General features: G+C 41.0%; 1 protein-coding gene across 5 annotated transcripts in view; it reads right to left on the reverse strand.

Moving 5' to 3' along the window:
• Positions 1 to 19874, reverse strand: part of arid4b (AT-rich interaction domain 4B) — a 60019-nt gene that overhangs the window by 7823 nt on the left and 32322 nt on the right. For 4 of the 5 annotated variants that reach the window (XM_072677454.1, XM_072677453.1, XM_072677450.1 and 1 more), the window contains exons 8-16: positions 16810 to 16948; positions 13423 to 13502; positions 12067 to 12143; positions 10526 to 10674; positions 9874 to 9946; positions 6627 to 6721; positions 5710 to 5807; positions 5289 to 5508; positions 4678 to 4892 (exon numbers count right to left, since the gene is read on the reverse strand). In XM_072677454.1, the coding sequence (XP_072533555.1) occupies positions 4678 to 4892; positions 5289 to 5508; positions 5710 to 5807; positions 6627 to 6721; positions 9874 to 9946; positions 10526 to 10674; positions 12067 to 12143; positions 13423 to 13502; positions 16810 to 16948 (1146 nt within the window). The remainder of the gene's footprint in view (positions 1 to 4677; positions 4893 to 5288; positions 5509 to 5709; positions 5808 to 6626; positions 6722 to 9873; positions 9947 to 10525; positions 10675 to 12066; positions 12144 to 13422; positions 13503 to 16809; positions 16949 to 19874) is intronic. The other variant, XM_072677452.1, reaches the window with a different exon arrangement.

Below are 19874 nucleotides of genomic sequence, written 5' to 3' on the forward strand. Positions count from 1 at the left end.
CATAAGTACCCAATATCCATAAATACAAATATGCCATCTCTACCTCCCATCTCATGTACATTTGTACAGGAGAAACAATAAAAGGCATGTTGTTTAAAGTTAAAATTGGAGTATTTGAATAAACTCACTCCTCTAATAATAATGGACTTCACAATTAGCTAAATAGTATGCATCAGGTGTTAGAATGGGCAGAATTAGGCAGTACAAGCGGGCCTCCAGGACTGGAGCTGGGAAACACTTGCACAGAGCATTTCACAAATTAGATAGCAAAGGTTCAAGCAAAGTTAGACACAGCAGACAGTACACTACTGTAACTGTAGGTTATGTCTCTTTTCAGCAATAACATATTTTTATAAGTAGTCTCATGCCCCCAGAAGCTGCAGCAATAGGTTAGAAGGTACTAGGCAGGACCCTGGTTTTAGAGCATCCAAATCCAAGTAAAACACTAACTGATTAGAAGATTATAATGCGATGGTAAAACTGGGATTTTTGTGAACCCCTGTCTCCCAAAAACATCAAAACTGTATCAACAGTTCCTCAAACGGAGATGAATTACAGCAAAAATAAAATAGTGGCGATAAAATCTCATTTACAGCATCCAGCCCAACAGTGCAAATCCCCCAACACAATACAAGCCCTAATCAGAGTAGCAGGTCACCAAGCGAAAAAGACTTCAATTAGGCCACACAAAACAGACTTAAAGTAGCTGGCTGCCAGAGGTTTAACACCTTAGAAAAAACCCTGAAGGTCAGTGACTCTTCAGACTATCAATTATTACAAAGCACCTTTTATAAAAGAAAAAAAAAACCCAATAACAACAACAACACCCACAACAACAACAACAACAACAACAACAACAACAAAACAAAACACCACTCTCTGAAGCCAGGAGCCCAACTCACAAAAGCTAGCAGCAAGCAAGCTCACTCTAGCGAGCCCTACGAGGCTGGACATGAAAGAGAGGCGGCTAAAAGCAGGTTTTGGGAAACAAAGCTTTGGGAAGCGAAGGGAAGTGGAGATAATGATCACATAGTACAGCTGTTCAGTCCATTCATGTCTGAGGAGCTCCAAAACTCTTACACACAAAAATAAAGAACGATAGCAAGAAACCGAGAAGGACAGAAAGAGGGAGGGAGGGAGGGAGGAAGGAGGGATGGAATGAGAAGGGAGGGAGGGAGGGAGGGAGGGAGAAGGGAGGGAGAAGAAGGAGGGAATAAGGTGGGAGAAGAAGGGAGGGAGAGGGAGGAATTGTGGAAGAAGAAGGAATGGAGGAAGGGAGAAGAAGGGTGGGAAAGGGGGGATGGAAGAGAATGAATAGGGTGGGAGAAGAAGGGAGGAAAGAAGGGATTGTAGGAGAAGAAGGGAGGGATTGTGGGAGAAGAAGGGAGGAAAGAAGGGATTGTAGGAGAAGAAGGGAGGAAAGAAGGGATTGTAGGAGAAGAAGGGAGGGATTGTGGGAGAAGAAGGGAGGAAAGAAGGGATTGTAGGAGAAGAAGGGAGGAAAGAAGGGATTGTGGGAGAAGAAGGGAGGAAAGAAGGGATTGTAGGAGAAGAAGGGAGGAAAGAAGGGATTGTAGGAGAAGAAGGGAGGAAAGAAGGGATTGTGGGAGAAGAAGGGAGGGATTGTGGGAGAAGAAGGGAGGAAAGAAGGGAGGAAAGAAGGGATTGTAGGAGAAGAAGGGAGGAAAGAAGGGATTGTGGGAGAAGAAGGGAGGAAAGAAGGGAGGAAAGAAGGGATTGTGGGAGAAGAAGGGAGGAAAGAAGGGATTGTAGGAGAAGAAGGGAGGGATTGTGGGAGAAGAAGGGAGGGATTGTAGGAGAAGAAGGGAGGAAAGAAGGGATTGTAGGAGAAGAAGGGAGGAGTTGTGGGAGAAGAAGGGAGGAGTTGTGGGAGAAGAAGGGAGGGACTGTGGGAGAAGAAGGGAGGGATTGTGGGAGAAGAAGGGAGGGAAGAAGGGATTGTAGGAGAAGAAGGGAGGGATTGTGGGAGAAGAAGGGAGGGATTGTAGGAGAAGAAGGGAGGAAAGAAGGGATTGTGGGAGAAGAAGGGAGGGATTGTAGGAGAAGAAGGGAGGAAAGAAGGGATTGTGGGAGAAGAAGGGAGGGATTGTGGGAGAAGAAGGGAGGAAAGAAGGGAGGAAAGAAGGGATTGTAGGAGAAGAAGGGAGGAAAGAAGGGATTGTGGGAGAAGAAGGGAGGAAAGAAGGGAGGAAAGAAGGGATTGTGGGAGAAGAAGGGAGGAAAGAAGGGATTGTAGGAGAAGAAGGGAGGAAAGAAGGGATTGTGGGAGAAGAAGGGAGGAAAGAAGGGATTGTGGGAGAAGAAGGGAGGAAAGAAGGGATTGTGGGAGAAGAAGGGAGGGATTGTGGGAGAAGAAGGGAGGGAAGAAGGGATTGTGGGAGAAGAAGGGAGGAAAGAAGGGATTGTGGGAGAAGAAGGGAGGGATTGTGGGAGAAGAAGGGAGGAAAGAAGGGAGGAAAGAAGGGATTGTAGGAGAAGAAGGGAGGAAAGAAGGGAGGAAAGAAGGGATTGTAGGAGAAGAAGGGAGGAAAGAAGGGATTGTGGGAGAAGAAGGGAGGAAAGAAGGGATTGTGGGAGAAGAAGGGAGGAAAGAAGGGATTGTAGGAGAAGAAGGGAGGGATTGTGGGAGAAGAAGGGAGGGAAGAAGGGATTGTAGGAGAAGAAGGGAGGTGTTGTGGGAGAAGAAGGGAGGAGTTGTGGGAGAAGAAGGGAGGAAAGAAGGGATTGTAGGAGAAGAAGGGAGGAGTTGTGGGAGAAGAAGGGAGGAGTTGTGGGAGAAGAAGGGAGGGACTGTGGGAGAAGAAGGGAGGGATTGTGGGAGAAGAAGGGAGGGAAGAAGGGATTGTAGGAGAAGAAGGGAGGGATTGTGGGAGAAGAAGGGAGGGATTGTAGGAGAAGAAGGGAGGAAACAAGGGATTGTAGGAGAAGAAGGGAGGGATTGTAGGAGAAGAAGGGAGGAAACAAGGGATTGTAGGAGAAGAAGGGAGGAGTTGTGGGAGAAGAAGGGAGGAGTTGTGGGAGAAGAAGGGAGGGACTGTGGGAGAAGAAGGGAGGGATTGTGGGAGAAGAAGGGAGGGAAGAAGGGATTGTAGGAGAAGAAGGGAGGGATTGTGGGAGAAGAAGGGAGGGATTGTAGGAGAAGAAGGGAGGAAAGAAGGGATTGTAGGAGAAGAAGGGAGGAGTTGTGGGAGAAGAAGGGAGGAGTTGTGGGAGAAGAAGGGAGGGACTGTGGGAGAAGAAGGGAGGGATTGTGGGAGAAGAAGGGAGGGAAGAAGGGATTGTAGGAGAAGAAGGGAGGGATTGTGGGAGAAGAAGGGAGGGATTGTAGGAGAAGAAGGGAGGAAACAAGGGATTGTAGGAGAAGAAGGGAGGGATTGTAGGAGAAGAAGGGAGGAAACAAGGGATTGTAGGAGAAGAAGGGAGGGATTGTGGGAGAAGAAGGGAGGGAAGAAGGGATTGTAGGAGAAGAAGGGAGGTGTTGTGGGAGAAGAAGGGAGGAGTTGTGGGAGAAGAAGGGAGGAAAGAAGGGATTGTAGGAGAAGAAGGGAGGAGTTGTGGGAGAAGAAGGGAGGAGTTGTGGGAGAAGAAGGGAGGGACTGTGGGAGAAGAAGGGAGGGATTGTGGGAGAAGAAGGGAGGGAAGAAGGGATTGTAGGAGAAGAAGGGAGGGATTGTGGGAGAAGAAGGGAGGGATTGTAGGAGAAGAAGGGAGGAAACAAGGGATTGTAGGAGAAGAAGGGAGGAGTTGTAGGAAAAGAAGGGAGGGAGGACAGAAGGGGTTGTGGGAGAAGAAAGGAAGGAATTGTGGGAGAAGAAGGGAAGGATTGTGAGAGAAGAGATGGACGGACAGAAATCAGAATGCACTGTGTAAATAAAGGCTGCTGATTGTGTGAGCTGCTAAAAGGATTAGTTAAAAGGAACAATTCACCTCAAAATGTTAGCATGCTAAATAATGAACTAATGTTAGTATGGGCCGTTTAGTGTGACGGACTGTTTACTCCTCACTTTTTCAGTTCACTGCTTAAATATATACGCTGTATAAAACAGACGACACTGCCTTACTTACATTTCTGTTTTCGGCTAATGATCGGACTCGTTCCTTGCTAGCCATGTAAGCATTTGTGGGTAAAGTAACAGTTGCATTAAGAAAGCTGTGCTCGTTCACCACAAGAGCACAACCAGAGCGACTGCTTCACTGCTTTAACACAGGTAGAGCCTCTAGAGCCTGAACTATTACAATAGGAGCACAGCATGCGCAACATGATCCACATCCATCATGTGGGATCTGATGTTGACCCAAATCATTTGAAGGTTTGGAAGCAGGACATAAAATAAGCTTGTGGTCTACATGGAAAAGCAAAAGAACATTTTAACATGTAACAAAGATCACAAATTAACGTCTCTTATTTGGATGAATCAGTTTTAATTCTGATTGGTCGCCATTACTGCTTCTTTGTTTTGGAATCTTTGATTGACTTGGCAAAGCATGTTAGTTCAGGTCCAGTTCTACTGTTCCTTTAAGTAATTAATAGGTTGACCAACATAACAGATAGCAACAGCTCTACATACAGTATCTCTTGCTTTCCTTTGAACAACCCAATCCATGACAGCCAAGCTTGATGGAGAAATATAGCCTGGTGTTGCAGTTTCCACCTACCCAGACATCTCCTTGTTCTGCTCCTCACATGGCTCCTCCTTCACATTCTCAGAGCATGGACCTTCTGATGCTGGTCCAGCTTCTTTAGCGTCGTGTTTTTGTGGCTCTTCATCAGTGCCATTTTCTTCTTCATCACTGTAGACCTTGTCGTCCTCCTTTAGGCTGCTCGTGTCCACCTTGGTCCTGCAAGGTCCGGCTACTTCAGACGTCTCTTCCTATTGAAAGATAGAGCAGAATACATTTTAATAAATTTGTGCAATCTTACAATTAACATCCCCATCCCCCATCCCCATTCATGTGAACTCCCCCCCCTATAGGGAATTAACTCCCAGTCAGAGAAATTATGGTAACCACTAGTATAGGGGTGGGAATGGATGGCCAGAGTCCACAGTTTGCTGATATCCCCACTTCAAGACCCCTGCTTTACCAGACCACTAACAGATGAGTTCATTTAGGGATTCTGTGAGCCTGAGCATGAAAAGCACGAAACTAGTGCAGGAGTGGGCTGTGAATTCCTGCACAGTCACCATCTTCTGTACTAACACAGAGCAGATGTTTCTTTCATACTGCAGGTTAAACTCCTAAGATTCAGGAAATTAAGGTGTTGATACCTTCACAGCAGACTGGCTGTGGGAAATTTCTGATTCTTGCTCAGGTTTTGGCTCATCACCCGCGTCAGCCGAGGCTGGAACAGCAGTGCTGCTGCTGGCCACTGCTACTCCATCAGCACTACCCTCAGCTGGAGAGCTCTGCTTCTCCGCTTTAAATGGGAGGTCCATGCGGAATGTGATCCCTGTTGATGTGCAGTAGTCCTCAAAGCCATACAGATACCTGTAGACAAAGTTAAGATGCGAATTAGGTCACGACCATCTTTGCTTCAAATAGAAAAACAAAAATCAGCCGAATTTTACATACAATTATTTACCTGTACTTAGATTTCATTATTTATTTAACTCAAGACAGGTTTAAAATGAAAGCTAAGGTGCATTTGCTCTTATTTTATGGTGTATGAGGGTAGACTGAAGTACATACTTTCTGTAGGCACATTTCACATTGTACCCTGCAGCAGAGTTCAGCACAGGGATTCCCAGATCTTGATAAACTTGCTTCCAGACAGATCCACTCTCAATCTGCCACAAGGGACAGCACAGACAAAAGGATTAGGAACCCATAAAATGACACGGAGTAAGAAACAGAACCAGAAAGCAAAGCTAATGTAAAGTGGTACAGTGAACGTTTTGAAATAAGAGACCAAAGGTTATACCATTGCATGATTGATTAAAATATGCCTTCTAAATGAAAATCAACAATTCTCATGATAAGCAGCCAGAAGCAAAGCATAATGGACAAAATCGTTTATATGCATTTTATGCCACCTAGTACAGTAACTGTATTATTTGTATAATCCATTTCTAAATGTTCCTCTGCTTTCTGTATCCAAAAGTAGGCCTTAACATTTAAATAACTATTTTTTTTATAATTCATTAAATCTTTGTTTTTCTATAGTTCTTTTAAGTCCTTGCTTAATTATAAAACAATCAGATTATTCACAATAATCATTTATAGTGACAGCCCTTATAAATCTAAGCTTACAGCTGCAGTAACCAGTCACCTAGTTCCTCCATTAAAAGCGCTTTGAGCTCCCATAAAGTACAGATGTGCAGCTCAGTGTCCCACAGTATGTAGGCTCTGCAACCCACATTTGTTAATTATTTTATAACAAAACTGCAGAATTACAATTTGAGCTGTTTAAGGATTTATTCATTCATATTTTCACTTAGACAATCAACAAAATTAGTATTTAGTAACTAAATTGAGCTCTTTTTTTAATAATTCAATATTTAAAATGATTACATAACAGATGTGATTTTTTTATGTACATTTTACATACAGATTTTAAAACTAAATTACTGGGGGGTTAAAAAGGAGAAGTGTAACTCATTACTCACATTGTCAAATCCTCCAAGCTTGTGTACCAGCCTATAGAGTTTAAAGAGGTTAAGATTCCTGTAGCCCAGCACTGGCCTTTTGTTGATGGGAGTGCCTGTAGAGAGAATAGAAAATGAGATATCATGCTAGATTATTCAATCATACAAACATGAAAAAAAAAGTACCACTACCAAGCTATAACACAGCAAAAGATGCACTACAGTTCAAAATATAGATGCCTAAATTAAAAAAATACAGATTTTCCAACCATACAAAATCGTTTGAAAAAAACGTTCCCATACGGAACCATCCTATACAGAAGCTGTCCTATACGTGTATCTGTGTATTTGAGCATTTATTTAAATGTAAATATAATTAATCGTAAATAACACGATAACTGCAGCATGTGTAAACCTATATTACGGCTTAAACGTTGCCTAAAGTAAAGTTGCTGGAAGCAAGATTTTTGTTTTACCAGGGAGTATTCTGCTTGTGGGCCCTGGGTCCACCCAGGAACCCTTGCTAAAACAACCCTCCAAGGCAAACAACCAACTACAGATTACGGACAAAATACATACCTATAATACCATGCAATAAGAAAGAGCAGGATACATTTTTTGGAATCTTCGATTTCGAAAGAAACAATGAGTGAGCAGGTGTCCCAATACTTTTGTCAATATAGTGTGTTTAATGAAATCAATCCCCCTACTTCTCACAAGAGATCATCAATCAATATTGCCATATCAAAAATTGGCCAAATATCAACGGCACTACACAATCCAATTGTGAAACCCTCTACTAGTACACGCTGCAGACAACACCAACATTACCATGCAACTCAGTTAATCAAGCAAGTTAAAATGGACCCACCCTAGAACTCAAATTAAAGGCGCCTCTGATCTCTCTGCTGAGGCTTTACAGATTCCAGGCATAAACACTATTGTCATGTGTTTATGTATAGCTTATAAACACCTGGCATTAAATAAAATGGTGTGGCACACTGGATAATACCACTAACTACCTGCCAGATAGCTACCACACCACAATGCTGCGCTACACAGTCCTTGGGCAAGACTCCGAACACTACACTGGCCAAGCTCTGTAACATGAGAAACCTTGTAAGTCGCTCTGGATAAGAGCATCAGCTAAATGCCATAAATGTAAAAATAATAAAATTTCTATATGTATATTTTGAACACTGTCTGTATATTATCATCCTCACATCGTCTGTGTCTTGCTTGTATAGAATATATGAACACTATGTGTATATTTCCTGTAATACTAGAGTGACACCAACATCTGGAAAACATTCCTTGTGTGTCTCAACATACTGATTCTGAAATGTTAAATATATAGGCCTGCCGTGATAATTACGTTATCGACTTATCGTACGATAAATGGACGTGCCCACGATAAGTTTAGCAGACGCCAATAATAGCCAATTGGTTTTCGCGCGAGTTTGTTTACATTAGAAAAAAACGTAGCAAGATTTCTGCAAGGCGCACGGTGCTGCTCTCTCGCCGAGGCAGACGCAGGTGGAGGCGTGTTAGCTGGCGAACACATTCGAGGCTAATAGGATCCAGAAAGAAAGTTTGGAGAAGTAATTCAAGATGGACTTGGTTTCAAAGCCACATTGCACTGCTCCCGTGTGGGAACACTTTGGCTTTAAGCCAAATGAGCGCGGAGAGCCCATCAGCTTTAACGAGGCGGTATGTCGTCTTTGTCTAAAAACAGTGGCAACAAAAGGTGGTAATACAACTAACCTAAGAGCCCATTTAAAGCACAACCATCCAGTTCAATTTTCCGAGCTGGAAACAAAGAACCCGGTTGGAGAGGGGGCGTCCAAGCAGGTGACCATCACGGATGCCTTTGCTCGACAGTGTAAATATATAAGTGATAGCGTAAAACGGCGCAAGTTTACAAATAGTGTAACTCACTATATAGCCAAAGAGATGCTGCCGTTAAATACGGCATTCAAAATTCGTTATCAGCATTCAAAAACATGCTGAAAACGTTTGACAGGCAGTACGAATTACCAAAGAAAACATGCATCTCTCAAACTGCCATTCCAGCTTAATATAATGACGTGAAAGACGGAATTCTGAAGGAGATAAAAGACATCGCATTTTACTCTGCATATTACAATATTATCGTTTATCGCGATAATTTAGGAGACGATTAATCGTCCAGAAAATTTTGTTATTGTGACAGGCCTATAAATATATATAATTAGATTTATGACATCTGAAACTTGCCAATCAGCATCAGAGCAGACCTTGTTAAGAAACCTGGCCAAATCAACAGTCAGGGATGATCACTGGTGAATGTGTATAAGTGGGTGGAGGTTAAATAAATGAAGAAATCCCCTTATATTTAATATGCTTAAGCCCCAGGTAAGTGCGTGTATTCAACTGCCCATGACCAGGGGAGGCATTTTTACTTAAATGATCATCCGTGAGATATGTTATGTATATTTTAATCCAGTATAAATCTGCAAGGTCTGAAGATTTACCTGACAGTAATTCTGTAACTGTCTAAACCAAGGACCGCTCCAGAAACAGTAATCCTGTTTAAATATACCTCGCAACAAATAAATAACAAATTTAGCTAATCCAAGCCCGAGCCTTAAGGGGGGGGGGGGGGGGGTTGCCCGGTCACCCTAGGGCCTGCCGTTCAGAGCACTAATGGAACTATTCCTAAATCGGCCCATTGAATACCGCAGCTATGTGACACAACTACAGCCAAGCTAGTGAGCTAATAGCTACAATGTACACAAGACTGCCATAGTAATCTGATCTAATCTGAACTTCAAGTTAAAATCAACCCACCTAAAAATTGGCCTAAAATATCATCAATGCCAAAACAAACATTGAATTATTATTGAATATTATTCTATTATTAATAAATACAATTATTAATAATTATTAGAAAACCCTCTACCAGTCCACCCAAAACGAACAAGTAAAAGCACACACTAGAGACCCACCACCAACACCTGCAAGTAATTCTGTAACTAGCTAAAGTAGGTACCCCTACTAACAGTAAATCAGTAAAAAAAATAGACCTCATGACAAACAACCACTTCAGCTAATCCGAGCCAGCAGAGGGGTTGTCTAGTCACCCCAGGGCCCGCCTTTCAGGGGGGCTGACAGACATGTTAGCCTTCTGAAGAGAATGTAAGAAAATAAAGACACATAACAGAATTCTGGTAGTTGGGGGTTGAAAGGCTAGGACAGCTCATACAGAGGCAGCAGTGATGTGTCATACCTCTGTCCTCCATAAATTTGTAGAGCTGCTGGAGGAAGTTCTCTCTCTCCTCTGGGAATGGCTCCACCTCCTCCTGCACAGTGGAAAACGAAATTTAAATCAGCCCAAGCTGGACTATTCAGCAGTCAGCCTTTTGTACAATAGAGTAGTTTAAAAATAGCAGACTGACGTCCACAAACTTTCCTATACTACAATAACTACAACAACAACAGTAGCATTACTTATTATAGGACACTATTCACAATTATGTCATTATTGTTACTCTGATGAAACAATAATCCACCTTTAGTGAACAGTAAAAATGTGCATGCATTTAACCAGAGGGGGTACATTTTAATGGGCATTAGCCCAACATTCTGAATGTATTGCAAATATGGAGTCATAATGAAAGAGAGGTCAGGTTTAATACTATATTAAAATGGCACAGGCATGTCCTTCATATCTCTTTGTAAACTTAATGGCTGTATAAACTGGATGGCATGCACATCTGCCAGTCTTCCTCCATTCAAATAAATGGAAATGGACCAGTACAAACCAATATTAGCACAGAAGTGAAGCCCATATGGTACAGTGGCCCATATGGCAGTGTGTGATTCACTGATACAAGGTTTTGCGGTTGTGATCAGGCTAATTCAACCATGTGGATTCTTACCTCCTCCTCCTCACTGCTGCCATCGTCCTCCTGCACTTCTTCGTCCTCCTCATCATCCTCCTCACTGCTGGAGCTTTCATCTTTGACCTCTGTCCTCCATATGCTGGGTACTGAACCATTTCTCTGAAAATCCCAAGCTGCATCCAGAGCTGAAACCCATGCAATCACAAGCCCCAAACACATCCCCACAATTACTACACAGTGGAAATGATGGCGACCTCAGTTCTTTATATCTGTGCAGTACAGTAGACAAGTTAGTGGCAGTTCAAGCTTTTTTTTTTTTAATGTGGCAAATGATTTTAATGTTTAATTCTTTATGGATAAATAGTGTTTAAGGTAAAAGAGATGAAAGAGTATGTGATGTAATGCACTTTCATTTTATATATTTTTTGAAAACGATTCAGTTGTAATTGCTCTTCTATACAAGTTATTTTAACCTTGATTATTTTTGAAAAATGTGCATTCACGGTTAGATATCCCTATATCAAATATATATATATATATATATATATATATATATATATATATAGTGCACTGCATTTTCTTTTCATTTGTTTTGCTCTCCTTTGCCAGTATTTACAGTATTTAACTGCAGTTATCCATATTTATAGCAATTTTCTTATCATCACATGTCAACCAGAGACTGCTAAATAACTAATAACATATACATACACACATAAATGTTTTTTTTGTGTACACCCTCATGCTAAAGGTTAAGTAGGATATATAACCTCGGATAAGCCTCATCTCAGATACTTCAACATTTACATTATTTAAGACTTCAGTCTTAAAGTTTCTGCTGTTTTTGATTTATGAATTTATGAAGTGGAAATTAAGAACAGATCACCTCATAGTTGGCAGCTAAAACTCCCTTTTTAAAACAAACAACAATTAAAACAAAACTATTACAGTGTGTTTAAGCATACAAAATAACACTGGCTGTTATTCCCAGCTATCTGAACTTATTTCCCCTTAAAATCTGCAAATTTACATTATTTAAGACTTCAGTCTTAAAGTTTCTGCTGTTTTTGATTTATGAATTTATGAAGTGTAAATTGAGAACAGATCACCTCATAGTTGGCAGCTAAAACTCCCTTTTTAAAACCCAACTAAGACAAACTAAAACAATTACAGTGTGTTTAAGCATACAAAATAACACTGGCTGTTATTCCCAGCTATCTGAACTTTTATCCCCTTAAAATCTGCAAAAAGCTTCTCAGATCAGTTAGACCAAATGCACGGATAAAGAATGCATGTCCTTATGTGGGCATAAAACATCAGAACGGTTACTCTTCCCGGGTGAGATAATGAATTTATCAGCAGTAGATATGAGAAATTCAACAAGGGTGTACGTGTCTGCAGACGCTTCAACTGAAGGAATTATACAGTAGGTGTGTTAGTGATCAAGTTGTTGTCATTTATATGGCAAAAAGTATTTTAGTTATGTCAACCATTTCAGAACATCTGAAGCGAATGCCTCTTGGTAAAGTGGGTTGGTGAGTGTATGGGTCATGTGCCATGTAAAATGAAGACCCTTTTACCTGGTTTGAGGCTGGCGTCTACTTTGGGAGCCATCTCGGCATCAAGTTCTTGAACATCTTTCCGCAGGACCGTGTGACTGAAAGACAAAGGTTGGCATTGTTTTTAGTTCTGTGATTCCATGATATCTGAAGTTTTGACCAGTTTAATAGGTTGTAGTTATATAGACTATGTAGCTTCGACTTATATGTATGTCTACTAATGCATATGTATGTATGTCTCACTAAAACTATTAGAGAAAATATTTCTTTTTCAAGCTACTCAGTTTCATTCATTACGAATGTGTTGCCAGATATTGCACATCTGTATTCTTATCAAGCATGACAGGTTAATCCTTCATTTTAAATAGAGAAATTCACTTTAATCGCAGCTTGATCCATGTAGCCACACTATTTTTTAGGGAAAAACATTCAAATTCCATTTCATGACTTTACATGATTAAAAATGTTTCAATATTTTGTAAAATGTTTGTAAATTTGTATTTTTTTTTATTAATTTAACCTTAATTAGTTTTGTTTCAATGCTGATGTTGATAGACAACAAACTTGGACAAGAAAATAAATAAATATTATATTTATATGTATATACATATTTTGATTAGGTGGTAAATGTATTTTTCTCTCCCTTATGGCTGTTGAAGTTTCATGCAGGGTTTTAGCACTGTAAAACTGGAATATTTCATTATTTTCCAAACTAGCAACTTTGCAAAGGGTAAATAATGGGCAGTGTTCATTTTAATGTATTCTTTGTTTGGAGTTTTTTTTTCTAATTCTTATTTTTAATCAAATTTATAACAAAATCACTGTCAGGTATCAATGTTCATCCCATAGAGGGTAAGCTTAGAGCCTCTACATCTAAATAATGAATAAAGGTGGGACTTAAGCTTGTTGTCTGAACAGCTTGAGCTCTTGAAATGCTATTTATTGAACTTACCGAGGAAATCAAATATGCATTACTGTTTAAACAATCAGTTTTATATATATTTCTGAGATACTTGTGTAATGCTCAGCATAAATAACTGTTAGGTGTTCTATTAGACAAAACTTAACTGTGTGCTGACCTTCTCAGTGCTCAAAAGCATCGGCTAGTGGCTGAACTGAGACTTACCTCCTGCTTCCTCTAAGGGCAACTAGTTGCTGCACTTGATGCATAGCTGTGACCCACTTTCACCTGGCAGCACAATTTCAGGTTGACTTAGTTCTGGCACCTTCAGAGACTGACCTTCATAATGCATTTAACAAGCTGACTTGGTAACACTGCCACACAGCCATTCCTCATGCCTGACCTTCCTCATCATGCTTTCTAAGACTGTGAACTAGCGGCTGCTGTTTGAACTGAAACACTTGAATGCTACTCACAACTTCCCATCTTTGAAGGAGCGGACGAACACGTTATCTTTCTTCATCGTCACATCCTCATGACAATCCGGAGAGATGACCTTTAACAATAAAAAAAAGAAGAGAGAGGAAAAAAAAAAAAAGACAGAGGCAAATAAGGATTTCACGCCCATTGATAGTGCTTGCTTTGTGCACTGCTGTTAAGCTCCTTTCCATTTGTGCTCTCCTAAAATTGCTGCTTGCCTGTTCAGCTCACTATCTTCCCTTTGCTCTACTGAACTACTCACAGATGCCAATTCAACATGGTCATTTGGCAAAAACATGTAGTGCAACTGGTATGGGACAGGTGCCAACAGCCCTAAAAATGTACTCAAGCAAATAATGTATAACAGTGGTCCATAAGATGGACCAAAGCTGGAAATTCCCTAAAGGGAGAATGAAAGAGCAAGTCAACGAGTGCATCTTAATAAAAGGCTAGTCTCCAGAACTAACAAACTACCAAACAGTTTGAACAGAGGCTTAGCTCTCTTCATATTCCAAACATAACCACCTGGACAGCTGACAATTTGTATTTTTATTAGTAGTATTTTTTTCTTTATTTTTATTTACTATTGTATTTATATGTGACCAGAGCAGACCTGAGATTTGAACAGTGCCAAAAAGAAAAAAGGGTATGACTGGGTGGTATACCATATACCAGAGTTTGACTAAACATTTCATTAATCATTTTGAGGATCAATGGCAGTGTGGACATTATTCTGAGTGCAAAGAAATGTTTGAGCAAACAGCATCCTCTGCTAGGGAGTTAAAAACCGGGTTGTGGTGACCGCGACCCAAAGCATGCCTTCAGATAAAAATGGATTATAGGCCACAGACTCAAACTTCTGCAAGTAACCCGGGCCTAATCCCAAAACGTGTTTGTGGAGACTTCGCATTGACTGACAGACTGACCAAACACTGACCAAAGAATCTGAGGGTTCTGCATGCGGCAAAAGCCAAATGCACAAAGCACCAAAACCAAGGTCTTATTTTCTTCATGTATTCTTTGTTGCTTGTTACACAAGTTAACAGCAAGCATTTCCTGGACGCACATAAAGCAGCTGCTGATGCTGCTGCCACAACAAATGAAGGAGCAGACTTAAAAAACGAAGCCTTTATTGTGTTAAATCAAATCTAGAACTGTGCGCAAATCCACTTCCTTCCTTTAAACGCCCTGCTTCTATCTCCAGCACAAAACTTTGGGTGGAGGTTGCATGCCTGTGAGCCAGCACGCCCTCCTCCAAACAAACACACTGCAGTCTCTCCATCATTCTCTCCACTATGCACTCATGCTGCAAGGAAACATGGCAGCCAGTGGTATGCTTTGTTTTTCTTTTTCTGGGTTGTCATTTCGCGCAGAGCCTTTGGAGGGTGCTGGAGAGCTCGGATCCACAATACGCCACGGAAAATCGGGAGGTGGAGACTCACTGAGCTCGCTACAAATCTAATTAAAGGGACAGGGTCCCCGTTTTGATCAGTAATGAATGTTGCTGGCTGCTTACACCGGAGCTGCTGTGTGATCTAGTTGAGTAACGACCATCTGCAGACTAATAGCAGAAGAATAAACTTTCTTGGAAGGAAAGGAGGCATGCATAAATAAATCGGATACTGCAGATGCAGGCACTGATTGAGCATGTTAGTTTAGCTGGTTTGGTTCAGTTAATTAAGATACTGTACAAACCGGCCAGAACATCTCTTGCAAAATAACTTCAAAACAGTGGTTCTCAAACCGGTCCACAGGAGCCAGCAGATGGCCCATCTGGGGGGCCCGGAGGACCATTTTGAGATTCACCGCTGAGATGGAATGTGTAAGGGGTTTGACTGGTTGATCTATAATGGACAAAGTACACTATTTGGTCAAAAGTATTGGGACATTCATTATTTCTTCTAAAATCAGGGGTATAAAAATGCTTATTTATAACCGTTTCAACCGGCCAGAAAAGGCATTCTACTTTCTTTTGGAGCATTTTGGATTTTGGAGGAGTGTTAGGATGTTGGATAATCACCACCACACCTCATTCCAAAAGTATAGGATGGAGAATCAACCATCACTCCAGAGAACACAGTCTTTCCACTGCTCCACAGCTCAATGGCTGGGGGGCTCTATACCCCTCTAGCCCACGCCTGGCATTAGACATGGTACCAATAGGTTGGTGTTTATCTGCTCTACTGGTGCAATGCTTCTCTACTGGGACTAGATGAGCTTTGTTTGCATTCGCTCATCTGTTTTAGAACGTATGCTTAGTTAGAGCAAATAGGTTTGTGCAACTGGGTGCATTCATGTTTCTTGGATGGTTTGGTGGTTCTACGATGGAAAGCTTGTTGTACAGGATTTTTAAGAGCAGTTTAAAAATGGAATAAACTAAATAATTCTTTTATGTATATTTTCTAATACATAGAAACATTTTTGCTAAAGGTATTACTACTTTAAATAAGCATTCAAGTCGAAGCAAAAGTAGCCTACAAAAATAAATATTTAAGCTCACTTCAAGTGGAATAGGCGGATCTGTGTTCTCTGGAATGATGGTGCTCCATCCAATAATTCTGGGATGAGTTGGGGAGTTTGGGAGTTGAAGGTACAATGCGCCACAACAGCAATGCTCCAAAATAAACTATTAACTATATAAACTATTTCTGAACACCCTTGATTTTGGAAGAAACAATGAATGAGCAGGTGTCCCAATTCTTTTGTCCAGATGCATTTAAAGGTGCACGTATTTGTCACTGTACAGTGTACACTGTACAGCGAAATGTGTCCTCCGCATTTAACCCATCTGGTAGTGAACACACACTCACACACACGTGTTAGGGGCAGTGAGTACACACACACACCCAGAGCGGTGGGCAGCCAACTTCAGCGCCCGGGGAGCAGAGAGGGTAAAGGGCTCAAGGGCCCAACAGTGGCAGCTTGCCGAATCTGGGAATTGAACCCACAACCCTGTTATAGATATCCCGGCGCTCTAACCGCTGAGCCACCACTGCCCCTAATTTTATATCTACAGTAACCACTAACGTTGCAATAGTATGGATTAGAATGAGACTACTATTGCTGAAGGACCGCAGAGCACAGTCAGCTACAGAAACTGCAGTTTTTAACAGTCTGACAGCTTATAACTGCCGACACAACAGATTCATACTGGCTTTAACGCAAGGATCTCGTTGGTAATCCCTTATCCTTGCTTTAATTACAGTACCTGCTCAGGTAAAACTAATCAAGCTTGAATAAACACATGCTGAAAAGCTTTCTTCGCACATCACTTTTCCCCATTATTTGACATGGTCTTTCCTTCTGGTCTAAACTGACGTCTAGTTTAATCCGGCCTCATTGTGTATGCGCTGTCCAAAGCTGTTTTGAAGGATATGACTCACCAGGGCAGGGTACCAGCTCTTCTTTTTATCCCCAGCAGCGACTGCTTCCACACACACAACCTTGCCGTAAAGTTCTTCATTCTGTTGCTGGTCACCTTCTTCTTCTTCACTGGATGAAGACGACGACTCTTCCTCTTGACTGTGGTACAGAGAGTGGTGCACAGTATGAGGCAAACAAAAGACACAGTATGGGCTATCAAAACTACAATTATGGCAGTCACTGTTGATTATGCTGACTATGATTGATCATATTAATCAAAATAAGAATCTAACGATTATTAATCTTATTATTAATAAGAGATTAATCCAATTTTTAGCCACCATTTATTCATATGCTTTGGAAAAGTAGCTTCTCCAGTACGAAGGTGCTCGAATCACGAACCCAACACTCAAATCCAGAAGATGAGCCAAAGGACTCCTCAGAGGTGTGGCGCTTCAGGCAGCTTTAGGCAAGTCATTGTATAGCGTAGCCTATAGGCTGCATCCGTGTTATGGACATGTAGCGGCTAATTTAAATTTCAAAACTATTTTTAGCGGGTTATGAGATTGGTTATCATCCTCTAGCACTTTATCAGTGGTCACAGGATGCTGTTGGTCAGCGTTTTTTGGAGTAGCTACTCCCATCCTGGCCAATTATGCAGAGACCTCTTATCCCATGCAAATTAGTCATGCCATTTTTTTTTTTGACGTCCTGTAGTAAGATTACATTACTCACATACAATTGGGTTATGCAACAGGCACCCAAGAAAGGCTTAGGAGTCATATAGCCTTATGAACACAACCCTTCAGTAGTGCAGTAGAATACACTTTGATAGATGCAACCTTCTACATGTATGCCTACAAACGCTCCAGGCATCAAATTTGATGTTTCTCAATATTAATTAATGTATTATCCTTGAAATACAGGTCAAACATTTCCTGAATCTGTAGAGCCTGCCCTTTAGATTGCACTTCATTGCAAGATCATAAATGACTTGCATCGAGAAGAACAAAGCTGTGAAGATGGTTCAAGATACTCGCCTCTGCCTCTCGCCGTGTCTGGTGAATTTGCTTGTCCATCTATGGTTTTGTGTGAATATGACCAATGGTCACCTCAGAAATTCATCTTCGCCATTTATATGATATTTCACTCATAGATTCCACTACTTTTATGAAGCCAAGACTCATAAAGACTCTAAGACTCATTGGTAAACCCATGTCAAGCACCAAAACAATCAGTCCTCATGAGTAAAAGTACATTTTCAAAGGAATTATTAGGTCCTTCTAAAACCTGACTTCAGTTGTTCAGGTTTAGGGCCAGATTATGTCATTACAGGGTTGTTGGTCATGTTGGGTATCATTATTGAGATAGCTAAGCCTTTTCTGAACATTATTATATAAAACATTAGGCAAATTTAAGAAGATATGCACAACTTTTAAAGAGAAATAGAAAAAGCCCTTACAAAAATAAGTATTTAGATATATGGAGTTCTCCACTGTGGTCAAAATTGCCACATTTGCCACAAACTACTTTCTTTTTTAATCACGTTTATTTTAATAGATATTTTAATGTATTTAGAAGTGTATTAGGGACATATTTTGAACAGAAGCTGAGTGATTTGCACAGAATTGCTCACAAACAGTAACATTTTCGTTTGCAGCAGAACTGTGCGGGTTATTGGTATAAAAAAAATAAGCTTAAACACAACAACCAGCGCTGCTGTCCCCTATATCTCTACAGTCATGAACAACTAAAATCTGAACACCCCATGAAAAGCTCTGAGACAGAGAGACTAAACAAGTTTAATTAACATTGAAGATGTGCAGGTAGGACGCCCTTGCTGTCCTGACCAGGCAAGCAAAGCAATGTGCTTCGAACAGATGAATCCAAACCTAAATCAAAGTACACACCAAACACAGCACAATAACCCATGCCAACTGTGTAGCATGGAGGTGGAAATGTCATGGTTTGGTGCAGCAGAGCCTGGCAAGCTCTCCGTCGTAGAGTCCAGTATGAATTTTTTGTTGCATCAGAGAAGGCTTGTGGAAAATGTGAGACCATCTGTCTAAAAACTAAAGCTGAAATAATTCTGCATTGAGGAGCTGGGTAAATCTTTCCTCCAGCTGATTATAGATTATAGGACACATCTAATTGAGGTTATTTCATCAAAGGGTTGAAAACAGCTATTAGTGGACAGGATGTACTAAGAAATTTGCATTTCTATTAATTACATTTTACAAAATTACACAAAAATATAAGAATCAAGATCAAATCTCTATCTACATACAGTGGATTTTTCTTTCTCTCACTGATTGGTCTGTCAATCAGGCTTGGTTTCTTCTGTTTCTTACTTCGAGATTGTGACCGCCCTATCAGGAAGACTTCGAAAATCAACCTCAGCCTCATTTTAGGCATAGAAAAAGACTCTGCATGTCACTGGATCTTTAGTCCATTATAAGGTGTTGAGCTGACATCTCTTTAAGCCTCATTCTACAGTAACAGCAGAAAGCAGAATTTTCTCTCTCCTCCTCGCTGCCTTGTAAAGGATAAGGATAATAGCTAATTAGGCTGTGCATGATGAGGAGACCACTCACACACTGCTGCTTGATGAGGCTTTCAATTAAGAGACAGCACTCCGGCTCACTGTGCAGGCAAGCTCGCTCATTTACACTCTGTGCGGCCAACCAACTGTAGCATGTATAAAAAAAAATAAAAAAAAAATAAAAAAAAATACAGCCCAACCAGCCATATGGCTCTAAAAATAAATAAACAAATAAATAAATTAAAAAGCCCTGACGAATAGATCCTAGGGGGAACATGAAGTGACAAATAACGCAAGTTCAGCGATGACATGATTAACGACTGGCTGGAATGTGCATGACTGGCTGGAATGTGCATGTGGTTGGTGTGGCGCAACAGATAACACCACAACCTGCCAGTGAGCTACCGCACCATGTGGGATTCATGTTCGATTCCCGGTCTGGGTGGCTATGCTGCGCTACACCAATAAGAGTCCATGGGCAAGACTCCTAACACTACATTGGCCCACCTCTGTAATACCAGTAACCTTGTAAGTCGCTCTGGA

Source organism: Salminus brasiliensis, chromosome 4 (assembly GCF_030463535.1).
Source record: "Salminus brasiliensis chromosome 4, fSalBra1.hap2, whole genome shotgun sequence".
NCBI lineage: Eukaryota > Metazoa > Chordata > Actinopteri > Characiformes > Bryconidae > Salminus > Salminus brasiliensis.